Genomic DNA, 17,714 nt, shown 5'->3' on the forward strand with positions numbered 1-17,714 from the left:
TCACTTATGCTATAAAATATTTGGAGAAGTTAAATCAGTTTCAAAACTGAGTAAATGTGGCCAGATAGTAAGAAGGCACAAAAAGGATGCAGTCATTCAAAATATCTCTCAGGCAGTTTCAGACAGCCACAGTACTAACAGTCTGTGTTCCAAAGCTGCAGATGGAATTGGTAATGGACTAGTAGACACTGCATGGCTTGCAGTTTCCACCTTCTGCACATATAACCCCACACTGCCTCCATGCTCATCTATGGCTGATAATTGTTTTTCTGTATTTAAAAAAAACTTTAGCAGACATTAGATTGCTCTGTCTCTGATGCAGCTGGGAAAATTGTTTGTTTGGCAAGGACTACACCAAGAGAGTTTACTATCGAACCGAGTTCTTCAGTCATGAGGGTTAGAAACTTGAGGATTTTTAATAAGTGAAAATTGGAAGTGTCAACATTCTAAGAAGAACCTACAGGACGTATAAAGGTGCTTAAAGACCCACAATGGTCCCACCATACTTGAGGAGGTCTCCAGAGAGATGGCACATAAATTTTCTAAATAAATAATAAACCCATTAATGCCATAATACATGTTGGCAGGAGTCCTAGCTTAAAACATTCTAATAAAAGAAAAAGAATAAAGAAAACAGTCTGACTTTTTCCATCAAGGAAGAACATTGTTCACAAATGTTTTACAGAGTGCTGTAGGCTCTAAGGATGGTTTGCTTTCATAGATACCCTGTTACGCCCCAAGGAAGAAGTGAAGAGGAATAACACAAAAATCAATTTATCCATAACAGTTTATGAAAAATATAGCCAGAATGGGAAAGAGTGGAAAGGGAGGATTAAATTTCTAAATAAATGGACTATGCAGAGACCTGAGACACACTATTGGCAATTAAAACACATTGATACTATTATGATAACTTTAAAGGGATTATTGCATGTTATAAAATCTAAGCGCTTGTTTTTGAACATGTTTAATCTTCACAGAAGTGCATAGATTAAGTTCTTTTAAGAGTGACATTTAAAAAATAAGTGTTTAAAATCCAGAAAAAGAGATATGTTTTATTTTGATGGTAGATCTACTCAGGTATGGCATATAAATTTGGGTGTAATCCCTCAAAACTACAGTGGTGTAACAAACCCTAATTTCTACTAGATTTTCATGAGATTCCTGTGCAAAGCTTCTTGGAAAGGCCTGGAGGTTGTGTAATAGTAATGTCTGATGTGTTGTGCTTTTGTTGGTAGTATGCATCAGGACCTACTGAATATATGGTTCTTTATTAATTATATTATTTGCATGAAGCAAAAGAATACTCTAGAGGTTTGTCTTCATCCATGATCATAAACAGTGAATTGGTCTCAATTTACAACAGACTTTCAGTCTCCTCGTAGCCTTAATAGATATACTGGGATATTCATATACTGGTCAAGGAAATTTACAGTTTAAAACTGAGACAAGCAACATTTTATCAGAGGTAGAATCATTTCCTTTATTCAGCTGCATTCCTTTTTTGAGAAATCAAAGGGGGTAAACAAAAAGTGAAATGGGATACTTTTGGTTTCTTGAGATTAAAGGATTAGCACCTCTGGGCAGTGGAGTCTTGCATTTATTCATAGACTCGAAATGGGAGCAGTTCTCAGAAACATGGTGCTGTAATAATAAGGCCTGTGCACAGCAGCTAAAAGCAAATCATATTCAGACCCCACCCTGTCCTCCTGAATTCCCTCTATATTGTATTCTAGAGTGGTTGAGGTACTGAACATTGCAGTAAGCTACCAAATCACTTCATGTAAGGGAAAAGGTAACCAAGTGAATTGGCACTAGATGCTTTACCACAGAATATACACTCCAGCCAATCATTTCACTGACAAATGCATTCTGAAAGTCTTTGGCAAGGCAGGAAACCTTGTTCTCCCATGCCCAGGATTCTTAACATGACTGAAGTAATCTGACAGCCATTTTGATACCTGGGAGGGAGTTATAATACACCTAACTTTTTTTTCTTCTTAATCCAAGAAAGGCCAGCACATGTGCTTGGTAGTGGATCTCATCTATGCTGGACACTATTTCATGGAAGTCAGGTTTCTGTCACAGATCTAAGGCAAACATTACAATTTACAGGAAAGAAAATGAGGACATCAATAACATTGTGCGTTGTTAGGTGATAAACAACCTTTATAACACAGTAGCGGTTATTATTATCTCTGGGTTTTCTATGTCCTTTTTGCTTTGGACCATCCTCAGTTCCAGCTGGGCTGAATTAGGCCTGTTTCCTTCTCCGGCTTGTTCTTTAAAATAAAAAAGGGAGGGGGAAGAGAAAAGACACTGAAATGCTACATATTTTTACTTTTAACATGAATAGTATTGAAGAAAACTTGTCCTCACTCTTCATGCCATTTGTCATATTTTGTACTATCTGCTTTTATTTATGGACTGCAACAAGGAAACCAAACTACATTTCAACTCCAGAATGGTAGCTCTATAATTCCACACTAGTTTAAAAGGTAAACAATATGAAAGATCTTTGAAATACTATCAATAGACCTTCAGTCCCTACAAGATCTCAGTCATGTTCATGAAAAGTCTGCACAGAATGAACTCTTCTTGAATATGCAAATTCTGAAAAATTTATAGAGATTCTCTTCTGTCCTGCACCAGCTTGGTAACAATTGCACAGTTTTGGCAGGAACAGACAGGAATCCAATATAATACTAGTCATTATGACACATTCTGTTTGTTCTAAATAGGATAATTTCTGCTGAAAGCAGAAACAATCACTTTATACAGACATGTGTATGGGCACACAACAGGTTATTTCAGATATGAGCAACAGTAGATGGGCACAAACTGCATTTCTGTGGTTCAGTTAGGTTCGTGGTTCAGCCACAAGCTGATATGCCAGTTCACAAACCAAACCACTTTGTATCAGTTTGTGAGCCATTTAGAGTTTAAACCTCTGCTTTCTGAAACTCTCCTTGCCGCACAGCAAGCTCCCTGTATATTTTCACAGGGAGCAGAAAGCAGTGGTTTAAATGGCTCCAAGCTCTTTTTCAAGCTTTTTGCTCTTCATGAACTGGCATGAATTGCAACAAAATCCATGGAAGTTTATGGCTGTTCTTAAGTTCATGAACTTCACTTTGCAAACCGGTCAAAAGTCATGACAAACTTTTGTCAGCCACTTCATGCCTGTCCCTAATTGTAAATAACTAACTGTCAACATCAACTAAAATATTGTCCATGAATCAAAAGAAAAAGCAGAAACAACGATATGTAGAAAAAATGTGTGGCAGGGTAGGGTGATCCCTTGTGCTAGAATAGGACTATTGCAAACAAGTGACCAGGCGTATGTAATTGCATCCCAGCCCTCTGCCCTCCCTCAAAGAGACCCCATAGGTCTGAGAGGCGCTGGGTAGGTATCCAGCTTCCTGTGCTGGGCCCCTGGTCCATCCCCTCCACTCCCCCTGTAACGAAGCAGCAATGGCTGCCCTCCCTCTCTGCCCTCCCCACAGTGCTGCAAACACGGGCCCGGGTAAGTCTGGATCCTGGCTTACAGACAATGGCATAACAATTTGGAAACAGTAATACAGTGAGCTAACAGAAAACCTTAAGCTAACAGTTTATGAATTGGTGCAGCTTTCTCCTTGCAATTCTGAAGTGCATTTTCTATTACAGGGAGAGAACTGAAGAACATCTTAAAAAATGTACAGCTGAGAAAAAGGCTGTAACAGGACAATATTAGAAGGTTTGAAGAAAAAGTAATAGTGAGAGAGTTCATAACTAAAATACTTTAAAATCCCGATTTCAAACATGTAGTGATTCTGTGAAGGTTTTTGTCAAGCTAGGTCTCAGATGGAGATTTGATTTACACCTGTCTTTTATATTTTCCAGACAAGTGTTCCATCTCATTCAGCATCCAGTCTCACATGGTGGCCACCAGTTATTCTGGAGGGCCAACAACAGATATATAGGCTAAGGCCTTCCCCCAAGACTGCCTACTAACACTGGTATTTTGAGTTTTACTGTCTCTGAACATGAAGGTTGCCTCTATTCACTGTGGCTAGTAGCCACATAAAGCCCCGTGGCGCAGAGTGGTAAACTGCAGTACTGCAGTCCAAACTCTGCTCATAACCTGAGTTTGATCCCGGCAGAAGCTGAGGTCAGGTAGCTGGCTCAAGGCTGACTAAGCCTGGCATCCTTCCAAGGTCAGTAAAATGATTATCCAGCTTGCTGGGGGTAGATGACTGGAGAAGGCAATGGCAAACCACCCCGTAAAAAGTCTGCCATGAAAACGTCGTGATGCGATGTCACTCCAGAGTTAAAAATGACTGGTGCTTGCACAGGGGACTACCTTTACCTTTTTTAGAAGTCACATATTGACCTATCCTCCACAAATTTACTTAATCCACTTTTAAAGTCTTCTTTTGCTCATGGCCATCACTATATCCTCTAGTAAATCCACATTTTAATCATTTGTTGAATACAGCAATATTACTTTTGTTCATCCTGAATCAACTGCCCAACAACTTCGTAGAATGCCCTCAAGTTCTAGTATTTCTCTGCCCCATGGATAATTTTGTAAGCCTCTATTATGTCCCCTCTTAGTAATCTCTTTTCTAAACAGAGAAGTCCCAGATTCTTCTCCATTTCATCAATGGGAAGGTGCTCCAACACCTTAATCATTTTGGTTGCCCTCTTCTATACTTTTTCCACCTCTGTAATGTCCTTTTTGAGATGTAGTGACCAGAACTACACACAGTATTACAAACCGCACCATTGACCTTTACAGGGGCATTATAATATTGGTTGTTTTATTTTCAGTCCTTTTCCTAATAACCTCTAAGCATAGAGCTGGCCTTTTTCACCACAGATGCATAGTTTGTCTCTTGGGATATGACTTCTTGAAATGATGAGAAGACACAATGTAGCCCAATTCTTCCTCTTTGTGGCAGCCCTTCATGCTGCGTGACATATTGTTCAGAAGAGCCACATGATCCCCAGCAGCAGCTTATGGGGTTATGGATGGCTTTCAGGGGGCACAGAGATGCAAGAACATCTGCTTCCATGAACTCCTTGATTTGAACGATGGCTGGATCCAAAGTCTTATCTTGTACTGCTATTTTTGATCTAAATACATGCAATTTAAAAACCCCTACAATGAGTTCAGTTCAACTCTAAATTCTGTAACAAAAAATAATACATTGAGGCAATTGAACATTCCTATACTGTAAAACAATTGTTTTAGACTCAAGAACAAAATTAAGATAATTAATTTAAAGATCTCATGGTTTGATAGAGTTGCCAGAAGACTTTTAAGATATATGCTTTTGAGACTTACAGCTCCCTTCATCAGATGCAGAAGATTTGGGTCTCGAAAGCTTATATCCTAAAAATCTTATTGGTCTTTAAGGTGCCACTGGACTCAAATTTAGCTGTTCTACTATAGACACAATTAAAATTAATGAGCTGTCTTTTTACCCTTCAGAACATTCCAGTTGCAAAGAGGGTGGATCCAACCATCTTCCAAGGAGCCTTCCCCCAGTTTAAGAGGCCTTCCTCCAACTTAACCGGGTGATCCTCCAACAGAAGACTCCTTAGGCCGGAGGAAGAGCCACTTTGCTCAGCCAAGTGGGAAGATGGGGGGTAGGATCTACCTCAGTAACTTTAAACCTTTAGCAAAATCCACAAGGCAAAGACAGGCCAGCCATGCAAAAGTCCAAAGGAAAAGAAGTGAAACAGCATGCTCACTTTTATTATTATGTCTCACAAAGTCTTTCTCAGACAAAGAGTTCTTATTATATTTGAGGGGAGAATTAAATTGTGTGCGTCATTCTACCATGTCATATAATGCATGATCACGTATACTAAAAAATGCAGTTTCCATCCACTTTCAATGCACTTTCCAACTGGATTTTTACGTGTGAACTGGCAAAATCCAGTTTGAAAGTACACTGAAAGTAGATTGAAACTGCATTATTTAACAGGTGTGATTGCAGCTAATGTCTCATCAAATTCCTTTGTATCCTCTGTAATTTTAAACACTTCTCATATCTTTATTCACCCTTTTAACAATTTAGTTTTTTAGGGGTTGACATGGAATAGTTAGAATAATTATATGGTAAAAGAGGGATTGGGTGCATTTTCAGAGAATCAAGCAACATATGAGAGGAGAAAACCCTCAGTGCTTCCAATACTTCAGAGATTATATGTATACAAGTGGGGACCTGCAAGACTGATGGGGAGGTGGAATAGGCTGCTACATCTGTTCTGTATCCTGTCCCCCTCCCTACCATTCTGCCCACCTGCCTGCCTGCCACTTATGTGCTCTCAGTTCTGCTGCCTAGATGGGCCTGGTTGTTGCTGCACCAGCACCTTGGCTCCAGCTCATGCTCTCCAAGCAAAATCATGGGTCACATTGTCCTCCACTCTGCCTGGCCACTTGATGTTTCCTTCTGTTTGTCCACCTTCATGTCACTCTGCCCACCTTTCCTTACCTTGCCATTCTTCCCACCTACCTGTTCTCTGTCCCACTGCTCTGTAGGGAGTGGGGAAGAGTGGCAGTTCCTAACCTCTCCCCTCCTATGTGGGTCAAGTAGCCAGTTTCCCATCTCTGATATCTCCCACATGTGGCAAGGAAGGTGAATGCGGCTGTGCCACTGGAGAAATGTGCATACTTCCTCTATTTGGGGGGAAATTGTTCCCCTGCTATCTTTTAAAAGTTTTTGAATTCTTCTGCAAATTTACACAAATGTCTCCTTTCTCTCTTCATGTCCCCAATCTGCAGATTTAAGAATCCATAGATAGGGGTATGCTAAGGACTAGAACAATTAATTTTAAGAAAACAGTAATTACCAGTAAAAACTGATATGTGCTATCAAATGTATCATCAGATACTGATCATTCAGTTGGAAATATCAAACAGAAGTAGGAAGAAATGTTTGGATGACTACCACAAAAGCCTGTTTGGCAAACTTTCTAGTATTTCAAACTGCTAATTCAGAGAGTATCAATGTACTGAAAATGTTTCCTATCTATTATGGCTGGAATAAGAAAGGATTGTCATGGACTTCCCTGGTTTAATATGGGAAGAGGAATTTTCATCAGAGGAGGAGGAAGACAACCTGTCCCCAAGCCCTTGGTAGATCCTCTCTATGAGTCCAGTGTCTCAGCGCTTCCGCAAAGGACCCTGAGTTAGCATAGGCTAACTCTGAGCCAGCAGGGCCCTCAAGCTAGGAGGTTCCAGCATAGACCCACCCACTGCCAGACGCACCTCAGTCTCCTGAAGCAGAGAGGATCTGGAAACCCTAGCAAGGGTTTCTTGGACCAGGTGCAAGGCGCATGCTTAGCAGCTCAAGTCCTCCCCTCTGCTGAGGGAATGCAAGGGAAAATCAATAAGTCATCACAGGATCTGGCTCCCATAACTCCTCTTGAGTAAAAGAACTAACTCAGCTTGTGAAGAGGAGCTTGATGGGACCAGAGTCACCTGCAGGAAAATGCCCTATACAAGGTCGCAGTGAGGCTAGAGCCAGTGTTAGATTCATGTGCCTGCAGTCTTGTTGGTGCTCCCCAGCTGCCTGACCTGCTTGAGAGCAGTTTGTGGATCCTTGTTACCTGACCTTTGGAAAGCTTTTGGACCCTGCCTTTGGACCAGATGCTATGACCCTGGACTGAGACCTTACACTTTCTTCTGGCCTTGCATTTGGACTGTGTATCAGGTTCTGAACTCTGACATCGGACTGTGACCTAAGAACTCTGGCTATGAGACCTTGCAGTTGCTGGAACTTGCTTCACATCTGGTGGCCAGGACAGGAATTTGAAAGAAAAAAACCTGGGAAATACTTTAACAATTAAAAGAGAAGAAAACATAATATGCAGTTTGTCCTCAAAGCAGACAAAGAAAATGCTGAAGTGGCTACAATTTAGAAGACTTAGTAGTCGAATAAAAACAGTTGAATTAGCCATAGTGCTTCTCCCATGGCTATAATAATACTGGGGGGGGGGGGGGGTGGGAATTCCCCACCACATCAAAAATGGGGCAGCTTAGTTGGGTTTATTAATGATGAGTATAAAACAATGAAAGATTGTCCACCTCAGTAACAGGGTATCAGTAATTTCAAAATATAATGTAAATGGCTTACCCTTTGCACTTCTGATGGTCCTCTGCAAAACATGCTGCATGGCTGATACTGTCTTTTCACATGCCACCTGCAATTGGCAGAAAAATACGTCAGTTCTACTGGCATTTCATTGCCTTTGGTAGGGCTGCCAAGCCCCCGGTCCGGGTGCTGAGTCCCCCCTGCCCGGGAGGTTCCCAACCCGCCAGCTCACTTTGGGCCGGTGGGGGAACCTCCCTCTACATCGCTGGCGCGATGACGTCACCCGGAAGTGAAGTCATCAAAATGGCAGCGCCCGCACAGGGCCGCTCTAGACATTTCCAGAAAAACTCTATGGTTTTCCCAGACGCTCTAGCCATTTGGGAGGGGAAACTCTATGGTACTGTATCACGCTCTGGAAAGCTGGGAACTTGGCAACCCTAGGCTTTGGACACTAACAATATCACTTTATTTACATTTAAAACACGGATGAGAAATACAAATTAAAGAGCTGTTATTTACAAATCACTTACCTATGACAGACACACAAATTTAAATGGAATTTCTGGAAACACTGAATAACATGCATTATAAGTAAAGTTCCTTTGATTTAGCACATATTTTTTGATTATACTTAAAAATGAGGGCAGCAGAATAGTAAAGGGAGCAATTATCATTCTGGATTATAGCATCAGATCTTGACCAACATGATGTGGTGGTCAGAGTGCTGGACTAGGATATAGGAGATCCAGGTTCAAATTACTCACTGCCATAGAAACTCACTGGACCTAGCACACACTCTCAGCCTAACCTGCTTCACTGGGTCATTGAAAGGATAAAACGAAGGAGAGAAAGAGGATGTAAACCACTTTGGGTCTCCATTGGGGAGAATGGTAGGGTATAAACAAAGTAAAAAACAAACAGAACTACACTGAATTGTTTTTATAGTCTTTTGTGTGTGTGTTTTAAAGTTGTATACAGGGTTTCAAAATGTTACAGGCAGTATAGCAGAGCTGAAATTGTCATATAGCTGTGAATGGCAGTGATTCTGTGATTAAGAAAGTAATAATTTTCTTGTGACTGCTTCTTCAGTAACAAAAGTGGTTCTACTTTCTATATATAGAAACCATTATCAGAGAATGAAAAAAATAACATCTTAGGCTATGTAAAACCATAGAACAGTGTTCTGCTTTTGTACTGGCTGCTGACATATTCACTCTGCTTCACTGGGTCACTTTCCTTTGAATTTCACAGCTATCTGGGTTGTAAGAATTAACAGTAAAGAGAGAAGAATATTTTTCTGCCACCACTGAAACATCAGGAGAACTGTACCTGTACCTTAAGATTGTCTGGATGTTTGTGGGTCCAGGCCAGGAGCATGGCAGCAAACAGGTCCCCTGTTCCAACAAAGACAGCATCTACTTTAGGAGACTCCATTCGGATTCTCTGCGTCACTGTGGTGCCACTTGCTGTAACTGTTCAGGGAGACACATATTTATTCTTCTCAAGTAGTGTAATGAAACAGGAACTTTTGGTTCTTGGAGATGGATTGGGCATTTAGCTTACTGGGCAAATTTTCAGAGAGCCGCTGCCATGGAAGGTTGGCAGCCAACAGCAGTCAAACCCAGTAGTTCTGCTAGCACAGCAGGGGCCACTTAGTTCAGATCTGGCCAGTGGTGCTAATGATGTCTTACTGGCTCATCCATTGCCTCTCTTACTTTGGCACTGAGCAGGAGAAAACAACAACAAGCCAACACTCATCATTGACACCACTGGCCATTCTGAGCCAAGCAGCTACTGAAACGCTAGTTTATAGCCCTGCTGTAGGCCACTCAGTTGGGCTTGCTTCTGAGTGAGCCATTTTACCTTCCCAGTCCACTCAGGTAGGTAAGATAGCACTCACATGACAGACGCTGCCAGCTCATCCCAGTGCCATGCTTTTAAACATCACTCCAAATTTATTTCAGGCCAAAATGTTAAGCAATCTTGGAAGGATTATGAGCTGTGCTGCATGAATGCTGCAGTTCTGTGAAAACACTGTATAGGGCTTGGAATTTTAGCTTACTTAGAATCTTAAGAACATCAGATGAGCCCTGCTGGATCAGACTAATGGTCCATCTAGTTCAGCATCCTCCCTCACATAGCAGCCAACCAGTACCTCTGGACTGTCAACAACAGGGCATAGAGGCCGAGGCCTTCTCCTCATGTTGCCTCCTGGCTCTGAGATTCAGAGGCTTAATGTGGGGGTTTCCCATGTGAGGGTTCCCCATCCTCCATGCATCTATTTAATTTCCTTTCTAAGCTGTTTATTCCTATGGTCATTACTACATCCTCTGGCAGCAAATTCCACATTTTAATCACTGTATAAAATAGTATTTTCTTTTGTCTGTTCTGAGCCTACTGCCCATCATCTTCATTGGATGCCCTCAAGTTCTACTATTTTGGAAGAGGGAGAAAAAGTTCTCTTTGCCAACTCTCTCCACCCTATGCATTATTTTATAAACCTCTATAATATCCCCCCCTTAGTCTACAACTGAAAAGACTCAGACTTAGTCTAAATTGAAAAGGCCCAGACTCTTCAGCCTTTCTTCATAAAAAAGACCCAGACTCCTCAACCTTTCCTCATAAGGAAGTCTTAGTTTCTTTCTTTTTAGAAAAGCACATTTCTCTGCCATATCTAATGAGATAGCAAAAGCCAGAATAAGATTTCCAGTCCAGTTCCCCGTGTGGTATCTTGTCCCTCCCTGTGACTAGCAACATTGGAATGAATTATGCAAAGTAACTGACATTGCAGAATACATTTTAGAATTCAACTATTCTTAGTGCAAAATTTGACTTTCCTGAGAAAATAATCCTACATTTTTATTAGTGAAAACACATATAGCTGTGATTATGAGAACTGAATTCAATGCACAAGGGGTGGGATGCTGGCAAGTTGGTTCTACAAAAGTCAGCATGAGCTGCCATATCTTGCCCTGTATTAAACACCCATGACACCTCTAGATTTATGCGTGGCAAGAAAAGACATTACAGTTTGTTTTCCTTTCGCTTTAACAATACTCTTTAAACTGTGATAACATAGCAGAATGGAGGAGTATTAACTATATTTTAAAAGAAACAACAGGAAGAAGGGAGTGTGCTACAGTTAGAAAGGAAGATTATCTACTCATAATCCATCAAACATGGCTGCTTCATGAGTCCCATTCATTTGAGAGGAATTCACATGTGAACAAAGAAAGGATGAATTGGAAAGAATGCAGTTATTCTTATTGGACTTAAAAGTTTAAAGTTAAGGCTTTCCCTTTAAAACAAACAACCATGACTTACTTCTCCTTTGGCTTCCTAATGCTATCAGGTAATCATTTCCTGAAGGCGACTGAAGGTCTGAGCTGGTGATTACAACAGTCTCTGGTCCCATATTATGGAGTATATCCATTACCTTCCCATAGATGAAAAGAAATAAACAGAACTAGTTATTATGCATGTGTATGTATCTGAGACAATTGCTGCAGGTTAGCAACTTATTAACCTATCAGGTGGCAAAAAGACTAGTTAACCTGGGCTTTTTTCCATTAATGACTAAAAATGGCTCTAAAATTATTAGTGTAACACAACAGGGAAATTCCCTAGTGATTCTTGGAGCAATAAAAATGAAAGATGGCTGTAACAAGTTGGCAGTTTTTCCTGCTGCTGGAGAGAAATGTAGTCCTTAGCTTTCCAGCAGAGGTCAGGACAACTGTTATTCTTGGCATGAGGATGTTCATCAGGAGAGAGCAATGGCCATGCATCAACAAAGGTACTCCAGAAACTAACAGTATTAATTAAATTAAATGAATTGCTGGAGTAGCTTACATACCTACATCCAGTGACTGTGTACAGACTTTGTGTACATTAAAAACTCACAAGCAGAACACTGATGATAATGGGACTTCCCACTGTGGGACATACAAGTGAACACAGCATTGGGTCATGTTAGTATCACACAACCATGAATACAGTTCTCTGTCACGCTATTCAAATAATAATAGTGTGCTATTATGCAACTGGGATAACTGCAGCACATATAAATGTATAGAAGTACTTTTCAACTGCTACATTATTTTAGCAGCATCAGCCTCTTTGCCCAATAGCTCAATCTGCCCTGTCTTAGACTATAGCTTGGTCATGGATCAAGAGCCTCAAGACATAATTCACCATCTTCACTATCATACACTGACAAAATCATCTTCTCTGAAGAGGAGGGATAATAAAGTAAGAATTGAAAACTGTGGACTCAGTGAATGACATTTCTTCAGTGCAGTATAAAACAGCAGCAGCTGCCAAAGGCACAAATAATTAGTTGTTCTTATGGATGCTGCATAAATGTCCTGAGTGGGGAGAGTCAGATATTTCAGTTCCCTGAAATTAAGTTTTCTGATTAGGTAGTAACAGAAGCTAAAGTTTCACTGTGAGAACCAACAGGGACCTCAAGCATTAATGCACTAAATGCAGTACAAGATTTCCTTACTGAAATGCTTTAGAAGGCTGATCAATAGTCAGCACTACAGCAAAGCAGAAGTGCTTTATGGTAGCTGAAGAGTTCAGTGGCACCTTTAAGCCCAACAAAGTTTAATTCTGTATATAAGCTTTCATGTGCATGCACACTTCTACCCATCTAAATCTATCTGTATGGTAGCTGCTAAAGGAGAAATATCACTATACTCCTATGCAGACATGAAGGGGCAGTACTGTGTAGTAATATACCCCAAAAGTCACTTGTGAGTTATTTTCCTTCCTTTCCTTCAGAACATGTGACTCCATGATAGACAGTGTAAACATTTCTAATGTAGGATGTTTTCACACACCCCTCCCTATTGACAATGTAAATATTTACATAAGCTTCAGCCCCAGTTCACACTCTTAGAAGTTCTAATGCAATTGCATCAGAGGATTGAACATATGAAGATATGAAGCTGCCTTCTACGGAATCAGACCCTGGGTCCATCAAAGTCAGTATTGTCTAATCAGACTGGCAGCGGCTCTCCAGGGTCTCAAGCTGAGGTTTTTCACACCTATTTGCCTGGATCCTTTTTAGTTGGAGATGCCGGGGATTGAACCTGGGACCTTCTGCTTACCAAGCAGATGCCACCGTCCCTCTGATTCAAGGATGTAAGCAGGCTCATGACCTGCAATAACTGTGCGGAGGCAGCAAATTGTGTGATTCATCCCCTCTATGTAGGGTTTTGGCTTACATGCCCCATGACATTCATAAAATTAAAAACGGAGGGGGGGTATTAGGCACAATGATGCAAATAGTAGGGGCTGCACAATGATGCAAATGGTAGGAGCCACCCTGAGCCCGCTTCGGTGGGGTAGGGCGGGATATAAACCAAATACAATAAATTAATAGCAAATTCTGCCTCTGTGAAGTTCCTGGCACACCACAAGACCTTCAAAATTTCCCATTTGCCCACAGAGGTGACCACAGGAGCATTTAAATGGAGTTTAGGAACACATCATTATTTACTGATACAGAAAGATCTGGTCTCCAGGTCACCTACCTCTATAGCATCTTTTTCAGTGCGTATCTTTCTGCCAGTGAGTAATCTACAAAGAAAGAGAGGATATTTTAGAAGCATCCATTCCTAATATAAATTTCTGTTCTGCTTTTCATTGCCTAAGGGACTTTACTTTGAATCATTCACTTCTATGGATAAAGGTAAAGCTTGTAGATACTATACTGGACTGAATCTAATCATTCCCCTGGCAATCTGGTCCTCCAAAGTAATAGGCACAAGGTAAAGCCCCTATGTAGTTCTCTTTAACTTGAACATAAATATCAAGGGTCTGGAGAACTGTTTCAGCTTCTTCCACTTTCCCAGACCCCTGAGTAACTGTAAAGCCCCAACTGAATAGTTTGTTAGGCCTTTCTTAATCATCCCTTACATTAGTGTTCCAAGTCCAGTATTGGATTTGTTTGTAAATCATCTTCTGTACTAGTTTGATGGTTCAGAGTTTGATAACTATGCTAGATCAATGGAGGGAGGACAACTGCTTGTATAGACCTCTATTTGTAGTTGGTATTGCAACATTTTGAGCATTTCTCCTGAAACTGTGCCCTTTTTGAGCATTTCTCCTAAAAAGGTAAAGCTAGTCCCCTGTGCAAGCACCGGATTGTTACCAATCCATGAGGTAACGTCACATCAGGACATTTTTTTGGCATCCTTTATAGGATGGTTTGCCATTGCCTTCCCCAGTCATCTACACTTTACCCCCAGCAAGCTGGATATTCATTTTACCGACCTTGGAAGGGTGGAAGGCTGAGTTAACCTTGAGCCAGCTACCTGAACCCAGCTTCCACTGGGATCAAACTCAGGTCGTGAGCAGAGCTTGGACTGCAGTACTGCAGCTTACCACTCAAAACAGCACAAAATAACAATAAAAATTCCTAAATAATAAAATTCCTAAAATAATAATAAAAATGCCTATATTATAAAAATTTCAAAAAGCCAAAGCTATATCATAAACAGCATTCCCTACTGTCAGTGGACAGTAGCTTTCCATTAAAAGGTTCTAAAATTACACAGATGATTTCTACTAAGATGTTATTTAAACTCAGAGTTCTTAGTTGGCATACATATAGTTGAATAAGAGTTGCTCATACAATTCAAACTCTAAGTATTAAAGCATTCCCTAGGTCAGGGGTGGCCAACAGTAGCTCTCCAGATGTTTTTTTGCCTACAACTCCCATCAGCCCCAGCCAGCATGGCCAATGGCTGGGGCTGATGGGAGTTATAGGCAAAAAACATCTGGAGAGCTACCGTTGGCCACCCCTGCCCTAGGTCTCTCAGCAGAAGACCACCTAGCTTTTATAGGAGGCCAGAGCAAAGCAGCTAAAAACAGTGACAGAGAATGTAATGGTAGCAACTAAGTAGATTAGTTAATGACATCAAGAGAGGGTAGGCAGGCGAGCAAGCAGAGAAGTAGAAGACAGAAGAGAAGACTGTAAGAGTAAAGAATATGGGTATGGACGAGTGCAGGTCCAAAGGGATAATTCAACAACCCTTGATCCAGAGGCTGTGAACAAGGTAATCTGACACAAAGCACTAGGCTGCACATGTGACATCACAATCTAATTTCCAAGAAATGAAAGTCTGAAGTAATTTGATTATTCAGCTGCTTGTTCTGATGACAGGATGTGTTCTGAGACATGGAACTAAAATCAAGGACATGACCCAAGCAATCTCTGATTGTGTAGATGACCTGTAAATTTTTATGAATACATGGGGATGGGGAATAAATATGAACTTTTTAAGAGAACAGGAAGTGAAACCACAGATAGGCTATGCATCTTTAAGTTCACACTCAATATTACTTTAAACATATTTTTATAAGTAAAAAAGAAAATGAAACCCTAATATATTTTCTAGAATGCAAGATATCTCCAACATATATGCATTACTATTTTTTTAATTAGCAAAAGGCAATTTATCTCACTGAGCAGAAATGAAACACCATTTGACTTTATTCTTTAAAACTTCAAAAGTATATGAGAAAATAGTACTTACTCAGCTTCAACCTGATTAGGTGTTATTATATCTGCTACAGGCACAACCTTGTCTCTGTAAACTGGAAGGAGATCTTTTGGAACATACTATAAAAATAAGGAAAATGGATATTTCTTTAGAAAGTTAAGGTGGTTAACGGGATCATTTTAAAAAGTTCAGGATGTTTATTCTGTGTTGCATAAGCAGTTCTTCCTCTCAGCTCAGCCTAGAAATGCATAAGCTTACAAGGCAGGGAGAGATTCATAAGGACGACTGTACATGGAGATCTCTGGATCAGGGAATGTCTTTAGTGCATGCCAATCTTGAATGCTGATAATCTTTAGATGGCTGCCTATGAACAGATCTCTGTCTCCACACTTTAAGCATCCATTTATCAGTGATTTTATGAACATTCACAACATTTATCTGGGATTGTTAGATATCATATGCAAGAGTCTAATAACAAAATGTTGAGCTTTGACTAACATATAAAGACACACACACAATCTAGAGTCCAAACAAACAAAAGTAACTGCTCCGTTTGCACATGACTTTTAAATAGCAGCCTCTCCCAGGGTCTAGGGAGGGGTCATTCTGGAAGGATCTTCCATAAAGCATAAGGGAGTGCCATCAGAAGGCAATACTAACCCTCCACCTAAATAGAAATTGAAACACTTACTGCTCACTCACGGAAGAGCAGGTGGTTTGGGTCTCCCCAATAATTTCTCCAAATATGTACTGCAGAATGCAGAAGGAGGAGAACAAAGACATGACAGTGGCATTGAGAAAACTGCCTAAATCTCTTAGCATGCAGAATAATTTAGTCCACAATTCTAGTTGAGTTTAATTCCATAGAGTTGGGGAAAGCCAATGTAGTTTCTACTGAAAACTGATAATTTGTTGAGAGCTGAACATGAAAGGACAACTGAAAAGATACTACTTCTTCCTAAGAAAGACCCCAAATACAGGGCCAAATATGATTTGGTATGGTTTCTTTGGCATAACAACATAGTTATAAAGATGGAATTACTAACCATATAGCCTTCTCCATCCCTCGTGTCACCCATCACAGGATCACACACTGCAAGAGAAAATAAATTTTTAAAAGATATATAAAAGTAATATGGCCATAAGAAGCATTTTAAAATAATGAACAGTCAACAAAGTCTAACATGGCAAACCTTGCTTCAAACTTCTATTACAGTTACAGCAAGTCATTATTTCCCTAAGTTGTTGATCTATGCAAGACAGTAGTTCTATAAAGAGATAGTTTATCAGTGGCTATAAGCCACAGGGTATACATGGAACTCTTTGTCGGGGGCAGTGATGCTCTGTATTCTTGGTGCTGGGGGCGGGGGCACGGTGGGAAAGCTTCTAGTTTCCTAGTCCCACTGGTGGACCTCCTGATGGCACCTGGTTTCTTTGGCCACTGTGTGACAGAGTGTTGGACTGGATGGGCCACTGGCCTGATCCAACATGGCTTTTCTTACATTCTTATAGTAGGAACAGGCAATGAAATGAAGCTGTTTTATGGTGTCACTTGTAGGGTAGCCAGGTTCCTCAAGGGGGATGAGGAGTAGGGTTGCCAGATCCAGGCTAGGAAGCTCCTGGAGATTTGGGGGTGGAGCCTGGGGAGAACAGGGACCTCAGTGCGGTACAATGCCATAAAGTCCACTCTCCAAAGCTTCCATTTTCTCCAAGGAAACAGATCTCTGTAGTCTGGAGATGATCTGTAATTCTGGGAGATCCCCAGATCCCACCTGGAGGCTGGCATACCTAGTTGTCAGGTGAATGCTTCTCAAATTGAGTGGTCAAATGATCTGCAGTCACCCGCAAAGGGATTTTCTTTTTAAAAATTGCTTAAGGTATACACTTTCTGAAAAATGAATGTTTATCAATTGTACCAAGATCTCACTTAGAAAAGTCTGGGTAACTAGGCAATGCTTTGGATGTAACTAAAACAAAACATCCCTAATTACCTTGGAATTCAAATTTTCCCCAGCACCCCCCTGCCTTGTTGACATCAGAGCAGCTAAGCAGTGAGTGGATACCTGCCAAGTCCCACTAAGATATCGGAGAGATTAGTCATTTCTTGTGGCCAGGC

At 40.7% G+C, this 17,714-nt stretch overlaps 1 protein-coding gene across 2 annotated transcripts in view; it reads right to left on the reverse strand.

Moving 5' to 3' along the window:
- Positions 1 to 264: 264 nt before the first annotated feature.
- The window catches only part of PDXK (pyridoxal kinase), an 81,401-nt gene continuing 63,951 nt past the window's right edge, over positions 265 to 17,714 (reverse strand). For both annotated transcript variants that reach the window (XM_060234190.1, XM_060234191.1), the window contains exons 5-11: positions 16,645 to 16,691; positions 15,632 to 15,717; positions 13,625 to 13,670; positions 11,412 to 11,523; positions 9,423 to 9,559; positions 8,130 to 8,196; positions 265 to 2,282 (exon numbers count right to left, since the gene is read on the reverse strand). In XM_060234190.1, the coding sequence (XP_060090173.1) occupies positions 2,170 to 2,282; positions 8,130 to 8,196; positions 9,423 to 9,559; positions 11,412 to 11,523; positions 13,625 to 13,670; positions 15,632 to 15,717; positions 16,645 to 16,691 (608 nt within the window). In that variant the 3' untranslated portion in view covers positions 265 to 2,169. The remainder of the gene's footprint in view (positions 2,283 to 8,129; positions 8,197 to 9,422; positions 9,560 to 11,411; positions 11,524 to 13,624; positions 13,671 to 15,631; positions 15,718 to 16,644; positions 16,692 to 17,714) is intronic.

The sequence above is a fragment of the Heteronotia binoei genome, chromosome 3 (genome assembly GCF_032191835.1).
Source record: "Heteronotia binoei isolate CCM8104 ecotype False Entrance Well chromosome 3, APGP_CSIRO_Hbin_v1, whole genome shotgun sequence".
Taxonomy (NCBI): Eukaryota; Metazoa; Chordata; class Lepidosauria; order Squamata; family Gekkonidae; genus Heteronotia; species Heteronotia binoei.